At 40.6% G+C, this 16660-nt stretch overlaps 2 protein-coding genes across 9 annotated transcripts in view; one reads left to right on the forward strand and one right to left on the reverse strand.

Moving 5' to 3' along the window:
- GABPB1 (GA binding protein transcription factor subunit beta 1) overlaps positions 1 to 14848 on the reverse strand; it is a 79884-nt gene extending 65036 nt beyond the window's left edge. Inside the window, exon 1 of one of the 7 annotated variants that reach the window (XM_067746712.1) lies at positions 14418 to 14848. Coding sequence is in view for 5 of the 7 variants with exons in the window: in XM_067746749.1 (XP_067602850.1) it covers positions 14357 to 14380 (24 nt within the window). In the remaining 2 variants the exon portion in view is untranslated. The other 6 variants (XM_067746749.1, XM_067746702.1, XM_067746739.1 and 3 more) reach the window with 6 other exon arrangements.
- Positions 14849 to 14913: 65 nt separating this feature from the next.
- USP8 (ubiquitin specific peptidase 8) overlaps positions 14914 to 16660 on the forward strand; it is a 98101-nt gene continuing 96354 nt past the window's right edge. The window contains exon 1 of one of the 2 annotated variants that reach the window (XM_067746675.1): positions 14914 to 15189. The gene's annotated coding sequence lies outside the window, so the exon portion shown is untranslated. Of the gene's footprint in view, positions 15190 to 15211; positions 15388 to 16660 lie in introns of those variants that run through there. The other variant, XM_067746665.1, reaches the window with a different exon arrangement.

The following is a 16660-nucleotide window of genomic DNA, read 5'->3' on the forward strand; positions in this document are numbered from 1 at the left end:
ATACTGACAATGGGGGAGGTTATGCATATATGGGGAAAGATGGTATATGGGAAATCTCTGTACTTTCCCCTCAATTTTGCTGTGAACCTAAAACCGCCCTAAAAAAATAAGTTAAAGAAATCATTTTGGAGATTACTGGGGAAATGTGATCACTGCTTAAATATGTACTGATATTAAGAAATTATGTTGACTGTTTTTCTGGATCTGATAATGATACTGCAGTTTAAGTTTATATCTTTTTAGAGATTAAAAACAATATATTTACAGATTAAATGATGTGATACTTGGAATTTGTTTTAGAATAATTGGGGGATATATCAATATATGAAACCAGATTAGTCATGAGCTGATCACTGTTGAAGCTAGGTAATGAATGTGGGGTTCATTATACTCTTTCCTTTCCTTTTATATATTTAAAGTTTTCCACACAGTTTTTTTTTTAAATTTACCCTCCTACTAGATAAGGACCCTAAAACCCCACTTATCCCCCTTCTCCTATTGCCTTGTTTTTTAATCCATTAGATATTTTTTACTGTTTTATGCAGTCCATATTCATTTTCATTTTCTAAATATACATCACTTTCTTTACTTTTCAGCCCTTCATACATTTTATTCCTCCCATATGAGGTTCATTCTGCCTGATGTATATCCTTTAGAACTGCACTAATATGGTGCACGTGACCATTTAAATTTAAATTAATAAAACATTCAGTTCCGGGCTTCCCTGGTGACGCAGTGGTTGAGAGTCCGCCTGCCAATGCAGGGGACACGGGTTTGCGCCCCAGTCTGGGAAGATCCCACATGCCGCGGAGCAGCTGGGCCCGTGGGCCATGGCCACTGAGCCTGCGCGTCCGGAGCCTGTGCTCCGCAACAGGAGAGGCCACAACAGTGAGAGGCCCGCGTACCGCAAAAAACAAAACAAAACAAAACAAAAAATTCAGTTCCTCAATCACAATAACCACATTTCAAGTGCTCAATAGTCCTATGTAACTTATAACTACAATATTGAACAGCACAAAGAATATTCCTATCATCACAGAAACTTCTATTGAATGGTGCTGGTTTAAATTATTTATTTATTTATTTTGCAGTAGGCAGGCCTCTCACTGTTGTGGCCTCTCCCTCCCGGTGCGGAGCACAGGCTCCGGACGCACAGCCCCAGTGGCCATGGCTCACGGGCCCAGCCGCTCCGCGGCATGTGGGATCCTCCTGGACCAGGGCACGAACCCATGTCCCCTGCATCGGCAGGCGGACTCTCAACCACTGCACCACCAGGGAAGCCCTTAAATTATCTTTAATAAATGTTGGTAACAATCTGTTTTAGTTTAAAATATCTTTATTTCACTGTCATTCTTCAATGATATTTTCACTGGGTATAAAATTCTAGGTTGGCAGAGGTTTTTTTCATTTCATATTGCAGACATCATTTCACTATCTTTTGATTTCTTTGTTGTTGAGAAGTCATCTGTTAGCCTAATTCTTGCTACTTTGATGGTTATCTTCTTTTCCTCCAGCTACTTTTAGATTTTTATGGGACTGGTTTTCTGCAATTTCATTATGCTGTGTCTAGGTGTGGAATTATTTCCATCCTAATTAGGATTCATTGGGATTCTTGAACCCTGGTTTGGAATCTTTCATTGTTTCTGGAAAACATCAGCAATCACCTCTTTAAATGTCCTGTTTTCTCTCTCCTCTTCTTTTGGAATTCCAATTAAGGCTTTCTTACTCTATCCTCCATATCTCTTACCCTGTCATCTATATTTTCCATCTTTTTGTCTTTAACCTACATCCTGGATAATGCTGTCTGATCTATATTCCAGTTCAGTAATTTTCCTGATGTGTGTAATCTGCTGCAAATTATATCATTAAGTTTTAATTCAGTTACTCTATTTTTTATTTCCAGCAGTTGTATTTGGTTTTTTCAAATCCACAACGCAACCTTTTTTTCCTGTTTCCTGTCTTCAAGTTTGTTATTTATTTCTATAAACACAGTAATCACGGTTGCTTTGTCATGTATCTTCTAATTCTAATACTAATATATGATGCCTATGACAATCTTTTTCTGCTATTGCTTCCACTGGTTCTTGCCCATGTTTCCTTGTCTCCTTGTATGCTTGGTTATCTTTGACTATGTGCTGGTCATTGTCCTTCAAAAATTAATTGTGGGGAGGCATAAGATGAAGGAGCATTCCTTAAAGGAACATTTGCATTTGCTTCTGCCAAACACCTGAGGGATAATACCAGTCAGGGACCAATCTAAATTAAGTCGTGATTTAAGTTTCCCTTACATAGCTAGGCTGTGATCACAGTTTTGTAGAGAGTTTTGTTTCCTTTTTTTTCTCCTGTTCTGCTCAGTACCAAGACAACCTGCCCTGAAGTCCCTTCATATTTGACTGGGAGGTAGGCAATGAAAGGGGATCAGGAGTTAGTTCTGGTTCATCCTTCCCTCTCAGGTGTAGACATATGGAGTTCAAGCCTAGCAAGGAAGGATCTCTTAAAAGACTTTACCTGTCCACATGTGGGTAGGCTCTGAGTCTTGATTTCTGTCCATCTCATCCCACAAGGCTGATAAAGAGAAACCTAAATTTCCTGGTATCAGCAAACATACTCAAGGCAAAAGTGGCTTTAGTTCTCTAGGTATTCTGCTAACCTCTCTTGGTTTAGGCTTTCTTCCAGAATTTGACTTACCAGATTCCACTATCTCCCCAGTTCTTCAAAGCTCTTAAGGTAGTGCTTTATATATCTTATCCAGCCTTTTCAGTTGTTTCCAAAAAGAGAACTGGTTTAAGTAATCTATCCCACCATTACCCAGATTCAAGGTATATTTCAAAGTAGAGTTAACAGGTCTTCCTGATGTATCAGATGTCAATGCACACACAAAAAAGAGGAGTCAAAGATAATAACTAAGTTTTTAGTCTGAACAACTTGATGAAAAGTGGGATTATTTACTGAAATAAAGATGGCAAAGTGGGATAGGGTGGGTCATGTGTTAAGAGTTTGGCCACAGACTTGTTAAGTTTGAGATGCTTTAGCTAGGTTTAAGTTCTTATGGGGAGAGACAAAACTTTCTTTTAGTGTCATTTGCACCCATAACTACTTTAGAGCAGTGCTACATACATAGTGGGTATTCAACTAGCAAGGCATTCTCCACATTTAGCAGCATCTCTGGTCTCTACCCTTAGATACCAGTAGCAACCCCCTCCCCATTTTATGACATCAAAAAAATGTTTCTTGATATTGCGAAATCACTCCAACTGAGAACCACTAACTAAATCCTTCTTGAATTAAAGTTAATTTCTATACACTGTGCTATCACCATCCTTTCCATCACCGTCCACTCAACTGGACATATCAAAGATATATAAGATATATATGAGTTGATCCAAGCCAAAACTGTAGCCAAGCCCAATTCAGCGTTTCCCAAAAGCTCCAGAGGACTGCAGTACTGAGAAAAACATAGGGTGAAGGAGTAAGTACAGGTTGGAGGCTACAAAACAGTTTCACCCTCACTCAAATAAGAACATCTCCAGGGACTTTCCTGGCTGTCCAGTGGTTAAGACTCCACGCTTCCACTACAGGGGGCATGGGTTCGATCCCTGGTCGAGGAACTAAGATCCCACATGCCACGCAGCGCAGCCAAAAAAAAAATTTTTTTTTAAACAAAAACAAAAGAACAAGGCCATCTCCAATTGTTACATGATCCTATGTAACATTATTTGTAAATTTTAAAGCATTTTTAAAAGAAAACTATTGCCAGTTCAACATCTTTTCATCAGCTATAAAATGGTTAAAATTTTAAATCTCAAGCAGGAATTACTTAACAGCTCTTTTTTGTTGCTACTCCACACCCAAATCCCTGTTAACATAAACCCAGAAAAGAACTACTAATTCATTTGCAAGTCCTGGCATGTATGTACTTTATCTGTGCTCCCCTTTTATTTTTTTTATTTATTTATTTTTTGTGGTACGCGGGCCTCTCACTATTGTGGCCTCTCCCGTTGCGGAGCACAGGCTCCGGACGCGCAGGCCCAGTGGCCATGGCCCACGGGCCCAGCCGCTCCGCGGCACGCGGGATCCTCCCGGACCGGGGCACAAACCCGTGTCCCCTGCATCGGCAGGCGGACTCCCAACCACTGCGCCACCAGGGAAGCCCTCCCCTTTTATTTTTTTCACTCTAGCCAGATAGAAATCAAAACTCATATGGATAAATTAGGGCCTCTAAAATCAGATTCTGAACTATAACTCATTCAAATAAAGTTTAAACCCAAAATTATACAGCAAGAGCTTGTTTTAGGCAACATCCATGCATTTCATGATTCCTTTCCTTCATTAGGTTAAAACCTCTTTGTCTTACACAGTTACTCCCCAATGTACCATATAAAAAAAAAATACTTTTATGATCTCCTATAAAGTTCCTTAACTCAGCTTTAATATTGTTTTAAATATTATAATATAATCTCAAATACCTTAAAGATCACTTTGTTATTCAAAAGCCATTTTTATTTCTTTGAATTTCAGGCATCAAAAGATGTAATTAATTTGGACCCATGCTAATAAATTCCTACTTCCCATATAAGCTATGTATTTGTCAGACATACATCCTTCTATCTACATTCTATCAGTATCTGTGCACACCAATGTCCCTATTTGACTGTAAAATTATGACATCATTACAAAGCTGTTCTCAAAAAAAAAAGAATATGTCTGTAATCTAAGCATAAAAAATGTTTATTTATGACTGTTTACTATTCATGTTTAACCTCTAGTACCATATCTAAAGCACATAAATTATACACACACACATACACACAACAGAAAAGGAGTAAGCATTCGTCAATTGGCACGACCAGAACTTCTCACGCACATGTCAAAACCTAGTCTTCCTCTTGTATCCCTGATGACACTACCACCACGTTTACCTCCCAAATTAGAAATCCAGGAGCTATCCTCAACTCCTTCCTCTCTCTCATGTCTCTACATACAGTTGATCAAGTCCTACACAGGCTACTTCACTTCTCCTTTTCTGTTTTTTCAACAGTTCAAAAATCCAAAACACAGAAATGTATACATTGAAAAGTCTCAATGAAAGTATTTATGCTATTCCCATCTTCCTCTCAGCCACAATTATTCACCTTTACTAGTTTCTTGGGTATCCTTCCAGTATTTCTATAGTTACCAAAAGATTGCATTACTATATACACTGTTCTGCACTTGCTTTTCTTACTTAACACATCCTGAAGATCTTTTCCTATTAGTTCATAGAGAGCTTCCTCATTTTCTGTATAGCTGCTTAGTATGCTATTGTGTGGATATGCCTGTTTATTACAGGTGGACATTATTGCTATTATAAACAACACTGCAATTAATAAGTTTGTAGATGCATCATTTCACTTCATATAACTGTAGGATAAATTCTCTTAAGTAGGGTTGCTGAGACAAAGGTAAATACAACTGTAATTCTGATAGATACCAAACTGCCCTCATGTCATTTTTTTTTTTTGCGGTACGCGGGCCTCTCACTGTTGTGGCCTCTCCCGTTGCGGAGCACAGGCTCTAGACATGCAGGCTCAGCGGCCATGGCTCACGGGCCCAGCCGCTCCGCGGCATGTGGGATCTTCCCGGACCGGGGCACGAACCCGTGTTCCCTGCATTGGCAGGCGGACTCTCAACCACTGCGCCACCAGGGAAGCCCTGGTTTGTTTTTTTTTTTAAGTGGGTATGTACCACACATCAGTGTTTTTCAAACTGTGGTCATAACCCATTAGCAGACTATGAAATAACTTTAATGGGTTAAAACTAACACTTTAAAAAATATCAGCATATCAAATATAGTAAAGTCATGTTTCATGAATTTCTTCCAGCCATACGCATGTGCACACATACACACAATACACAAACAACAATACATTTGTATGCTAACAATGTTAAATACACTTCTTACCATGGGCCACAATAAAAAATAATTTGGAAGCTACTTCCATAGTTGCTAAATGGGTTTGGAGAAGCTTTAAATTAACAAACAAAAGTATATAGTCAGGAAGGCTTCTTCAGTGAAAGACTTAACCATCTGAAGCATCATCTGGCTCCCTACTACCTCTCTAATCTCATCTATCACTTCCCCTTATTTATTCTGCTCTAGCCACACAGGTCTTAGTAACTATTCAAACAAGCCAAACATGTTCCCAGCTTAGGATCTTGGAGACGTTGTTTCCTCTGACTAGAAAGCACTTTACTTGGATAACTGCATGATTTACTCCCTCATTTCAGGACACCCAAAGAGAGAAGCTTTCTCTGACCATCTAAAATAGGAGTCACTTCCCACCATTCTATCCCCTTATCCAGTTTTACTCTTCATTGCACTCATTACCACCTGACATGTGTTTACTGTGCCCTCTCCCCCCACCCTGAATGACAGCTTCAAGAAAACAGACTTTGTCTTCTGTGTTGTTCATTACTGTAACACTAGAGATTAGAACAGTGCCTGGCACAGAGCACTGTTAAGCTGAATAGGTTTTGACAAGCAAGGAAAAGGAAAAGGAAGAGCACATAGAGTTATGCCTAAGCATGGTGTGGTACAGAGAGGAAATACTACCTTGGTAATGTTAAGGAGTAAAGAATAAGGCTGAAGAAGCAGACTGTAATATGAAAAGATCTGAAAGCCAGAAAGTAGAGTTTGGACTTTATCCTGCAGACAATTGGGAGTCGTTCTATGTTTTGAGCAAACGGTGATCCATTCAAACATTTATTCAGCACAAGTTCAATTCACTTTGCTTGGCACAATGCAGAGTGCAAAGGTCAACAGTACATGTTCTCTCTTCAGACTGCTTAGGTTTAGCAGCAATGGGTTCAAAAAAATTTTTAGGAAAATTATTCTGGCAGCCATATGAAGGATGGATTGGAGAAAGGTGACTCTAAAGTTAGAAAGGGCAAATAACAGGCAATGCAGAATCCCAAAAACAGAGATCCAGGAGAGAAATCTAAAGAATCATGCTGACTGATGGATATACAAAATAAAGGAGAAACATGTATCACAGACAACTTTAAGATTTAAGCATGGGGACTTCCCTGGTGGCGCAGTGGTTAAGAATCCGTCTGCCAACGCAGGGGACACAGGTTCGATCCCTGGTCCGGAAAGATCCCACATGTCGCAGAGCAACTAAGGCTGCGCATCACAACTACTGAGCCTGCGCTCAGGAGCCCATGCTCCGCAACAAGAGAAGCCACTGCAATGAGAAGCCCGTGCACCACAACAAAGAGTAGCCCCTGCTTGCTGCAACTAGAGAAAGCCCATGCGCAGCAACGAAGACCCAATGCCACCAAAAATAAATAAAATAAATTAATTAAGCAAAAAAAAGATTTAAGTATGATGATAAAACAAAGAAAAACAGAGTAGGTGGAAAGTGGGTAATAATAAATCAAAAAGTGAAGGAAATTCCTTGAGCCTCTCAATGGAAGTATTCAGTAAACCACTGGAGATACAAACCTGGAGAGTACACACTGATGAACATATAAACATATAAAACATCCATGGAGAAGAGACAAAGAGAGGTGAGCAGAGGGCTAAGTACTGAGAAGAATAACGACCGTGGTTAAGAGGATCATGAAACAACAACCAAAAGAAAAAAAATAAACGTAGTAGCCAGAAAATCAGGATGCACACTAACATGAAAAGCAAGGAAAGAAAGTTAAGAAGCCTAGGTGGAAGTCAACAGTAACACATATACACTAACTGAATAAAATCAGGATGAAGCCAATACCATTGGAAAAAAGGATGTCCTTTGAAGCAGCAGTCTGAATACGTCACATTCACATGTAATGTCATTACAAAACTGCAGTAAGTTAGGGAAGAAGTAGTAAAAGGGCTGAGGGCAGAAATATTAACTAAGATCTTAAAATTTTTGAAATAAAAAAGAGAAATGAGGAAGATAGCTAGAAAGAACAGTAGCAATAGTTAATCAAAGTTTATTTTTTTCTCCCAAAATATGGAAGTCTGTATATACTTGAAGGTAAGGAGGAAAAACCCCTGGAGATAACCATCGAAGTGATCAGAGGAAAAGTTAAGTATAGCAGCAAGATTCCTCTTCCATTCAGTTTACAAAATAAGGTGAAAGAATAGAGATTTGTCATGGTGAAAACAAAACAAAAAAAATGCAAGCTTGTATTCTATTTTCTTTTTCAATTAAGTAGAAGTCAATGGCACCTTCTGAAAGAGAGGAAGATATATGAGACAAAAGCAAAATATTAGATTAATAAAATGATTGCCAAGTAGCAAGCATCCATTGGATCTGTCCAGCATAAATTTATAGTGGCCAAAAATTTTCATAATTACCCACCTTCCTCCACAAATACACTGTGACCTATGAGGAAGAACAGAGGAAATAGATGGGTAGGAAAATTTGACAACAGGAGCCCAGTAAAATATGAAAAAGTGACTGATACAAGTTCAGGCTATATATAATGCACACAGGAATAAGCTAAGGGAGAGAAATTGAGGGTCCCTATGGAAAAAAAATAGATAAAGGAACATAGGTGGAGTAATCGCAAAGATCAGAGTTCACACGAGCCAGTTAGGATGTAAGAAATTTTTTAGATCATTCACTTACACACCATACTGTATGCTATGGTCTGAATATTTGTGTCTCCCCACCCCTCAATTTTATGTTGAACTCCTAATGCCCAAAGTGATGGTATTGGAAGTGAGGCCTTTGTAAGGTGATTAAGTCTTGAGGGCAGATCACGAATGAGATTAATGTTCTCATAAAAAGACCTGAGAGAAGTCCCTTTGCCCCTTCTACCATGTGAGGATACAAGAGAAAAGTCTGCAACCCGGAAGAGGGTCCTCACCAGAGCCCAATGATGCCAGTACCTTGATCTTAGACCTCCTAGACATGCTTTAATATTAAAAATGTTTTAATATTAAAATAAAATAGGACTCAAAATTGAGTAAATTCCACAGGTTCCTTAACTGCAATTCCAAAACCAAAAAACAGCTCTGAAACCCAAAATAATGCATTTGGCAGTGAAACCTTACCGAAACTGACATGAAGCTATTTATAGTCTTTATTTACCCCATTTAGTGTAAACATTCATACATTTTGCTGCAGAAATAGTAACTTGTTTGAAGAAGGCTACTGCACTGGACTGTTGAAAGGTTACATAACACTACCTTAGCTATATCCAAAAAATTCTTAATTCCAAAACCTATTAGACCACAGAGTTTTAGTTGACTATGATCCTACAATAATTGCTAACATTTACTGAGCTATTAACCACGTGTCAGACACTGTTCTGATCACTTTATATGCAGTAACTCATTTAATCCTTCCAAGCACCATGAGGTAGTTATTATAATTATTCAAATTTTACAAAGGAGGAAAGTGCGGCACAGAGAGATTAAGCAAGTCACAGAGCCAGAGAGTGACTAAGCTGGGATGAATACAACATTTAAAATATTACACTTAAGGTGAAGAAAACATTAACAAAATATAGAACTGATTATAGTAGGGTGGTAGGAGTCAGTGATATTTTTCTCTATTCAATTAATGTATTACTTTTAGAATGGTAAAGATTCAAACACTTCATGTGTTCATTAAATACAGAACACTTCACACTTACAAATTCTCATTTATGTGCAATTCCTTAGTCAACTTGCATAAACTGCACAGTATAAAATCCAAACTCCTCAGCTTATGCTAATATTTTTAATTTTTTATTGAAATATAACACCTTAATATCTTTTTAATCACAAGCAATACACAATAATACGTATTCATTGTAGAAGTAAGAAAATTTGTGTAAGTAAAAAGAAAATAATCACCTATAAATTTACACTCAAAAATAACCACTTAACAGTTTGGCACATTTCCTTCCAGATGTCAATGTATGTTATTTAATCAAAATAAAATCATGTTTTTAAATTTACTTTTTTCACTTAACATACACCAAGACATAATTTCAAGTTTTTATTCTTCTAACCATCATTTTAATGGCTAGGCAGTACCCCACTTTAGGGATGTACCCTAACAATCACTGTGAAATATTTAAGTTGTTTATAATTCCACAGCATTGAGTCACCGGCTCTGGGAGTCAAACTGTTTGGAATCAAGTCCATGCTCTACATTACTAACTCTGCTACCTTGGGCAAGCTACCTAATTTCTCTATGCCTCAGTTTTCTCTTCTGAAAAATGGGGGATAATATAACCTACTACATTATTAATGTGGGGAGGAGGGTCAAATGTGTCAATATACAGCTTTTATTATCAACAATGCTGCAATTGGTATGTAAACAGCTACCAATTTATTGGCATATCTTTACTACCCCAAAATAAATTCATTTAAATAGGAATTTCCACATCAGAAGGTATGCCTATTTTTCAGGCTTTGAATCTGCCAAATCACAGCTGGGTTTAAAACCTTCATCAAATAGCTCTCTCACTTAATACTCATTTCTCTTTATCCAAGAAAATGAAAACTGTGATCCAGTTAAGCTAACCAGCTTGTTTCAATTAGCTTTTGCTCTTCCACTTTTGTACATGCAAACCTAGACGGATTTCATAAAATCTCAGTTTGTAGGGAACTTAACGAAACCTGGCCCAAATCCTCATTCAGCACATCATTTCCTCTACCCTTGAATCCCTAACTTTAACACTGTCAGTGGGAGGGGACAGCCTGCCACCCAAAACAACACATTATATTTTTACTGTTTTGAGGAAATTTTTCTTGGAAGAATGCTGAAATCTGCCTCCTTCTAACTTCTACCCCTTGATCCTACTTCTTTCTAGTCAAATCAAACCTGATTTTTCTGTGTGACAGACCTCCAAATATTTAAATACTACTATCATTTCTTAGATGAGCTCCTTTTTTGGGGGCCAAACATCACAGTTTTTCAACTTTTCCTCCTTTCCATTTCCCCCATGATCAGAATTCTCTGGCTATGCTCTATAGTTCAGTGGTTTTTAAACCTGATTGTCTGTCACCTAAGGAATGTGAGAAAAACAGAGTGGCCCAGTTCCTATCTTACTTAAGCTTGGGCCTCATGGTTTTTTTTAATTAGCTCTCCAGGTGATTCTGATACAAAGTTTGAGAACTGATTGATGCAAGGTCCCACTTACAATATGATATATCATATGCTACCTGAAAATCTGACATAATACCCCAGGTATAACACAACTAGTAAAAAGTAAAGTGGGGCTAACACCTTGCTCTTTCTATATGCTGTTCTACCAACTTCAAAATGACATTTACTTTTAAAAAAATTATAAGTGTTGATTCTTATTAAATGTACAGTTAAAATGATCAAGTCTTTTCCACACTATTTGTGCATTAGCATCTTGGGCCCTAACTGCCAACCTTTATAATCATTCCCATTAAAAGGTAAGAGAACTCGGGCTAAGAGTTTAGATTTCTATTTCTAGAAATCTAGATCAATGGCCCTGCATGTGGATTTACCTTCAGTGGAGAAATCACTCCATGCTTAAGCCTCTACACTTACATTATGGACATACTCAGCCCAAATAAAAGTGCACTAGCCCACCAACGACTGAAATGACAGTTGACTGCACCAAAGCATCTCCTCTGTGCAGAGCACTGTTGTCAACATTATGAGGTAACACATAGGCACTAATACTAATAAATTGACCTTCTAGAGAGCATGATGGAACAAACATCTTCAGAAAAAGTTAAGTATAATACTAATTATCGTTGTCCCAAGGTAGACACGTTAGCGCTGTAGAAACATATGATTACTAGTTGGAAAGCTCTGGAACCAAAGAAATGATTCATTAGAAAACTAAGTTGCCCTGAACGCTAAGGTTTTGTTTCAGTTTGTTTTTTAGCAATTGCAGAGAAGAGATGGAGCCCATCCACACTCAAGCTACTTGCAAAAGGGCACTGCACCCTCAAAATTAATTCATGAGTCAAAATTTCTTGCAATGACTTCTGAATCCCTAACGATTTGTTTGCTTTACTTGTTACTATTTCTAACTTGAGGTACTCAAGGGCCAAAGAAAAAAGTCCATTCTATGGACAATGAGGCCCATTATAAATATATCTTAGAGTTGAGGGTAGGGGGGACAAACCAAGATCCAATCTATTTATTTTCATTTGAATAGCAAACATCAAAAATATACCTGGCATTTTCTAACAATTACATGAAGAATGACCAGATGCTTCCTGTTGATGGAACAGAACTACAGACTGACAGAATCAGACTAAAGTTCACAAAACAACTAGAAGTGAATTTAGCTTCATTTCAAAACCATTAAACCAAAGTAAGTATGGCCTTAAATTTTCACACATCTACAATTTAATTGCCCCTCAACCTAGAAAACCCAGATTGATTCAAAGAGATAGACAATTCGAACTCTAAGTTACAGACAGTTAACTCTAAGTTTGTATACACACTACAATACAAAAGCAGTTTCACCAAAGGTTTCACTGCAGGATTCCTTTTAAATCTGGCACTCCTATATTGCTTTGAAAGTGTCCTATCTTCAAAAATTACATTTACATACAAGTTTTCACAAGCAAATCTAACACGGAATTCATGGTTTACTTGTGTACATCATTAAAAATAAGTTGTGGAATTAAAAATTAAGTTTAATCACTTAAAATTTTTTCAAATGTTCTAAATCCCAAACTGAAAAAAAGTTGGAGTCCAAGAAAAAAGCACAGGAATCAACCTTCTTATCCATATTTTTTAAGTGTGTCTTGTATAATAACATCCTGATTTGACTTGTGAGACGATAGAAACGACACATTTTTTAGTTTTTTAAAAAAGGCATGAGCATACAGTGTTTTCCAGTGGTTACATGGTGTGACACCACATCAGACTGAACGCAGAAGTAGGTTTAAGAATCTAGCTATCTTCTGTTAAACCTGACATTAAAGACTTGCAGAAATGCAAAACAATGTCACTCTTGCCTAAAAGGTCACTGATGTGAACATGCAATGGATTTTTCTTTTGTTATTTTTGGAAAAATAAATACTTCAAAAGAGAGAAAAGAAAAAAGATAAAGCCGTCTTTAGTTTCCTTAAATTCAAAATCTGAGCCTGAAAGTGGAAGTGTCAAGGTCGATGGTTACAAGTCAATGAGAAGAAATTTAAAGTAAGCTGGCTGGGTCTATGTGTGAGATAAATATCTGCAAAAAGAACTTTTGACCACGAACTTCTGCATAATAAACTATGGTGCTTCTTTAATTCTGGGATGGCAAACTACTGTACAAGGATCATTTACTCACTACATCAAACCATTTTCCAAATAAAAACTACTTCAGAAAGTAACTTGCCTGAATCGAGACAGCAAATCAGTGTCCAGAAACAGCACTTAAAATATTTCCATATTACCAAGCCCCCTTCAGAAGTACTGTGGTCTCTGCCCCTCCTTTGAACAGATGTCTGTTCGCCAGAGTCCAATCAGCTTTAAAGCAACAGTCTGTGTACTGAAAACAGGCTTCAAGTGGGAAAACACACACAAAGCAGGCCTATATCGTTCCTTTGGTTTCAGTTTTCACGATGCACTCTTGAGGCTAGGCACGCTGGTTCAACACGGTAGGAGAGTTTCAACGAAACACACTAAATACACACTGATTAACTGTGCCCAGGCAGAAATGACCTGGCAAAATTCCCAACTTCTTCCCCGAGGCCCTGCACCCGCAGATCCCGGCGGCTAAGTCCCAAGAACAGAAGTGCCCCAGCATCCTGAGCGGCTGGCTTCGTCCCCTCAGAGACTCGAGTCCCCAAGGCTGAGGCAGTCGACGGCGCGGCCCAGCGCAGGACCGGCCGGGCGCTCCCGTTAACCCTGTCCGGGCCGGCCGCTCCCGCCGCGGCCCGTGCGCCACCCGGCCCCGCGGGCCCAGCAGCACAGCTCACCCGAAGCCGGCCGCCCCCGCCGTCCCTTCCCCGCTCCGGCGAGCCAGGCGGTGCGATCAGGCCGCCCAGACAAAGAGAGCGGCGGCTCCCGGGGCGGCGGGCGCCAAGGCCGTGCCGCGCCTGCCTGCCTGTCTCCCTCCCTCCCTCGCCCGCCTCCCGCAGAGCCCCCAAAGCCCCGGCCCGACCCCATTCCGCCCCGGGGCGGCCGCTCGGGACCGGCCGGGCTATGAGCCGCGGGGAGGCCGCAGCTCGCCAGGGCCGAGGAGGGGGCGGCGGCCGCCACCATGTCTGCCCGCCCCTCCCAGAAGCGGGGTGCGAGCGGACAAAGCGCGCCGGCGGCGCGGGCGGAGCGGGGTCCCAGGCCGACCCCGCCGACCCCCGCGGAATAAGCGGGGCCAAGAGCCCCGGAAACCCGGCGCCTTAATGCAATAAACAGGAAATCGCGGGGATGATCTGGGTTCCGGGGGAAGTGGAATTATTTTTTACCAGCGAAGAGATCAACTTCCACATCCGGTGGTAACAGGGCCCTACACAGACCCGCACTGACCTGGAAAAGCTTCGGGAGCGGCGGCCGGGGAGCAGCAGGAGGTGGTTCGGGGACCCGAGGCGCGTCGTACCCGGCCGGGCTGACGCGGCCCAGCTAAACACAAAGCGCTTCAGCTGCACAAGGCGCTATTTTCCGAAAATGCCGCGTCTGGTCGGCGCCCAAAATCCCCACCGAAAAGTCCCCCGTGCTGCGCGCGGAGGGACACATGGTGTGCGAGTGAGTCAAAGCTCCCAGCATCCCTCCGGTACCCGGCCCTCGTCAGCCCCTCTTCTGAGCCTTTCCGCCCCTGCCCTGGTCAGCAGATCCCTCTCCCACCCACTCCCCGATCCCATTCCGGCGGGAGGAAGGGGGCGAGACGGCCTGGTTTTTCTTTTTAACAAAGGGGAGGAAAATATGCCATCTCTAGAACTTGAGCCACACAAAGAAAGCGGCGGAATGATCCGTTGTCGGCGACCGCAAGTCCCGGCTCGCCCGGCGCCTGCGCGGCACGGGGGTAGGAGCTGCAGCCGGCCATGTGCGCGGCGGGGCTGCAGGCCGGCCACCTAGCCTTCCCGCCACTTTCTGCGGGGCTAGTAGTGGGAGGCTGAAGTGCGTGTGCTAACGTTATGTCTTCGGCATGAAAGCTGAGAGATGGGGAATCCTGACTCCTTTCAGGTTAAGCTGAGACATCTAGCAGAGTCCTGGGAGACGGAAGGGCAGTGAAAAAGCTAGGATTTAACTTGAAGCCGCCCTAGATTCCACTAGGCTGACTGGGACAGGAGTCGCTGTTGAGGTACAAGGGGAGGAACTACGGATGTTATTTCTCCACTTCACCTAAACTGAGCAAGTCAAGTTCGTGACGAAAACGTACATATTCCTGTAGCCACCCCCGCCTTTTTTTTTTTTTCTTAAACATTCTTTTGATGCCTTATACTTCGTAGACCTTTCGTAACTGCTCGCCGAATTCCCTTGGATTACTGTCACCTCAGAGGTAGAAGTCTTGTTTTTTCGTGGCTGGAATGTCAAGATTTTTGTTGTGTTGTATTTTATTAAGAAAGCAGCAAAAGTTTATTTGTGGATGGTGATTTACAAAGTAAGAGTCTTAGGAGTTTAAATTACTTGTGATGATTTTGCTAAAATACCCACCACACTGGTAATGTTTTTAACAGATGAGCCTGGGAATGACTTTTCCAACCTTCTAACCGTACAATTTTTGGCTTCCTAGATTTAAGAATTGGGAATATGTGAGAGAGCGCCAAGATTTTAACCTAGAAGAGTTTACAAACAAATGAAATAACATGTTGTCTACAGATTTTGGGTGGCCTCAGATAAACAGTCTTTCTCTACTTACCCTTTTGTGTTATTGATGTAGAGATTTGTAAAGTCTTTGTGTAACTTATTAAAGCGTTGTGCCTAAAATAGAAACAAAGTGAATGGCATAGGAGCCTGTATTCTATTTTTCTTTCAATTTAATATTTTCAGTGCTTCTTTCCATAGTCACATGCTTCTCTTTAACATTGAGTTTATCTGAGTAAACATTCAGCTAATGGTGGTTGTAGAATCCTTGCCCTCATTAATCTTATGCTGTAGAATGCAGACAAGTAGGCATCATCAGTAGTATAATGAGGGTAAACTGCTGAATGCTGTGAAATTTTTTATAGGAGGAATCCCTTACTTACCTGTCAGGGAGGCATGGAATGGGACTGGAGAAGCAATCAGCTTTAATAAGGGAGTCGGGGAAGAACCTTCCAGACAGGTGAAGCAACAAATGCAAAGGTTAAAAGGAAAACTCTGGAGAAATTGTTGGGCAAAGAAGATAATGCTTTTTCAGGAATGCCTAAAGATGTGTCTGAAGAGGTCTAGTCATAAAGGCCTTGAATGCCATTTGCAGAAATTAGCTTTTGAGAGCTAAGAGGATGGCATTGAAAGATTTTAAGTAGAAGCATAATCAGATTGGATTTGTATTTTAGACAGATCACTGTCATGCAAAAGTCAGAGGCAAAGAAAACAGTTTGGAGAAAACAGCAATCTATGAGAGAGTAATGACTTGGACTGAGATAGTGGCAAACAGGAGTGAAGAATATGACCGAAGATGTTGAGAGCTTGGTGATTTGGTTGACTGGATACGAAATGACTGAAAAGATTCAAAGATGACTCCCAAGTGTGTTGAGGGAGCATTTAGGAGGATGTCTTCACTGAGATTGTATGTCTAGTAGGCACTTAGGTATTCTTTCATGTGAGTTGTCTCGAGAGCAACTGTCACT

Source organism: Pseudorca crassidens, chromosome 1 (assembly GCF_039906515.1).
Source record: "Pseudorca crassidens isolate mPseCra1 chromosome 1, mPseCra1.hap1, whole genome shotgun sequence".
Classification (NCBI taxonomy): domain Eukaryota; kingdom Metazoa; phylum Chordata; class Mammalia; order Artiodactyla; family Delphinidae; genus Pseudorca; species Pseudorca crassidens.